General features: G+C 49.8%; 1 protein-coding gene across 1 annotated transcript; it reads right to left on the reverse strand.

Moving 5' to 3' along the window:
- Positions 1-117: 117 nt before the first annotated feature.
- Positions 118-585, reverse strand: LOC117799145 (60S ribosomal protein L23a-like). The gene has a single exon (XM_034651602.1). It carries the CDS (start codon positions 583-585, stop codon positions 118-120), a length of 468 nt encoding a protein of 155 aa, XP_034507493.1.
- Positions 586-613: the final 28 nt, after the last annotated feature.

Raw genomic sequence — 613 nt, forward strand, 5'->3', positions numbered from 1 at the left:
TGTTGTTAGAAACAGTTTATTGTGAAACTCCTGTATACATTGTTGTACAGTTTTGCAGATCTCTTTATACTCAAATGAATTTGCAGCAGTATCTGAGCACATCTGGCAAGACTTTGCTTAGATGATTCCAATCTTGTTGGCCACATCGAGTGCATCGTAGTCTGGAGCAAGGCGGACGTAAGCCTTTTTTTCCCCGTCAGGCCTGATCAAGGTGTTGACCTTGGCCACGTCGATATCATACAGCTTCTTGACCGCCTGCTTGATCTGGTGCTTGTTGGCTTTCACGTCCACAATGAACACGAGGGTATTGTTATCCTCAATCTTCTTCATGGCTGACTCCGTGGTCAGAGGGAACTTAATGATGGCATAGTGGTCTAACTTGTTCCTCCTGGGTGCACTTTTGCGGGGGTACTTGGGCTGCCGCCGTAACCGCAAGGTCTTCGGCCTCCGGAAGGTGGGGGACGTCCGGATTTTCTTCTTCTTGTGACTGTGGACGCCTTTCAGCACTGCCTTCTTAGCTTTAAGCGCTTTGGATTTTGCCTCCGTCTTAGCTGGGACAGCCTCCTTCTTCGCTTTCGGCGCCATCTTGGCCTCCGTCTTAGCTGGGACAGCC

Source organism: Ailuropoda melanoleuca, unplaced genomic scaffold, assembly GCF_002007445.2.
Source record: "Ailuropoda melanoleuca isolate Jingjing unplaced genomic scaffold, ASM200744v2 unplaced-scaffold43736, whole genome shotgun sequence".
Classification (NCBI taxonomy): Eukaryota; Metazoa; Chordata; class Mammalia; order Carnivora; family Ursidae; genus Ailuropoda; species Ailuropoda melanoleuca.

Bases quoted from the DNA above. Each gene is read 5' to 3' on its own strand.
- LOC117799145 (XM_034651602.1), bottom strand. From the start codon at position 585: ATGGCGCCGAAAGCGAAGAAGGAGGCTGTCCCAGCTAAGACGGAGGCA.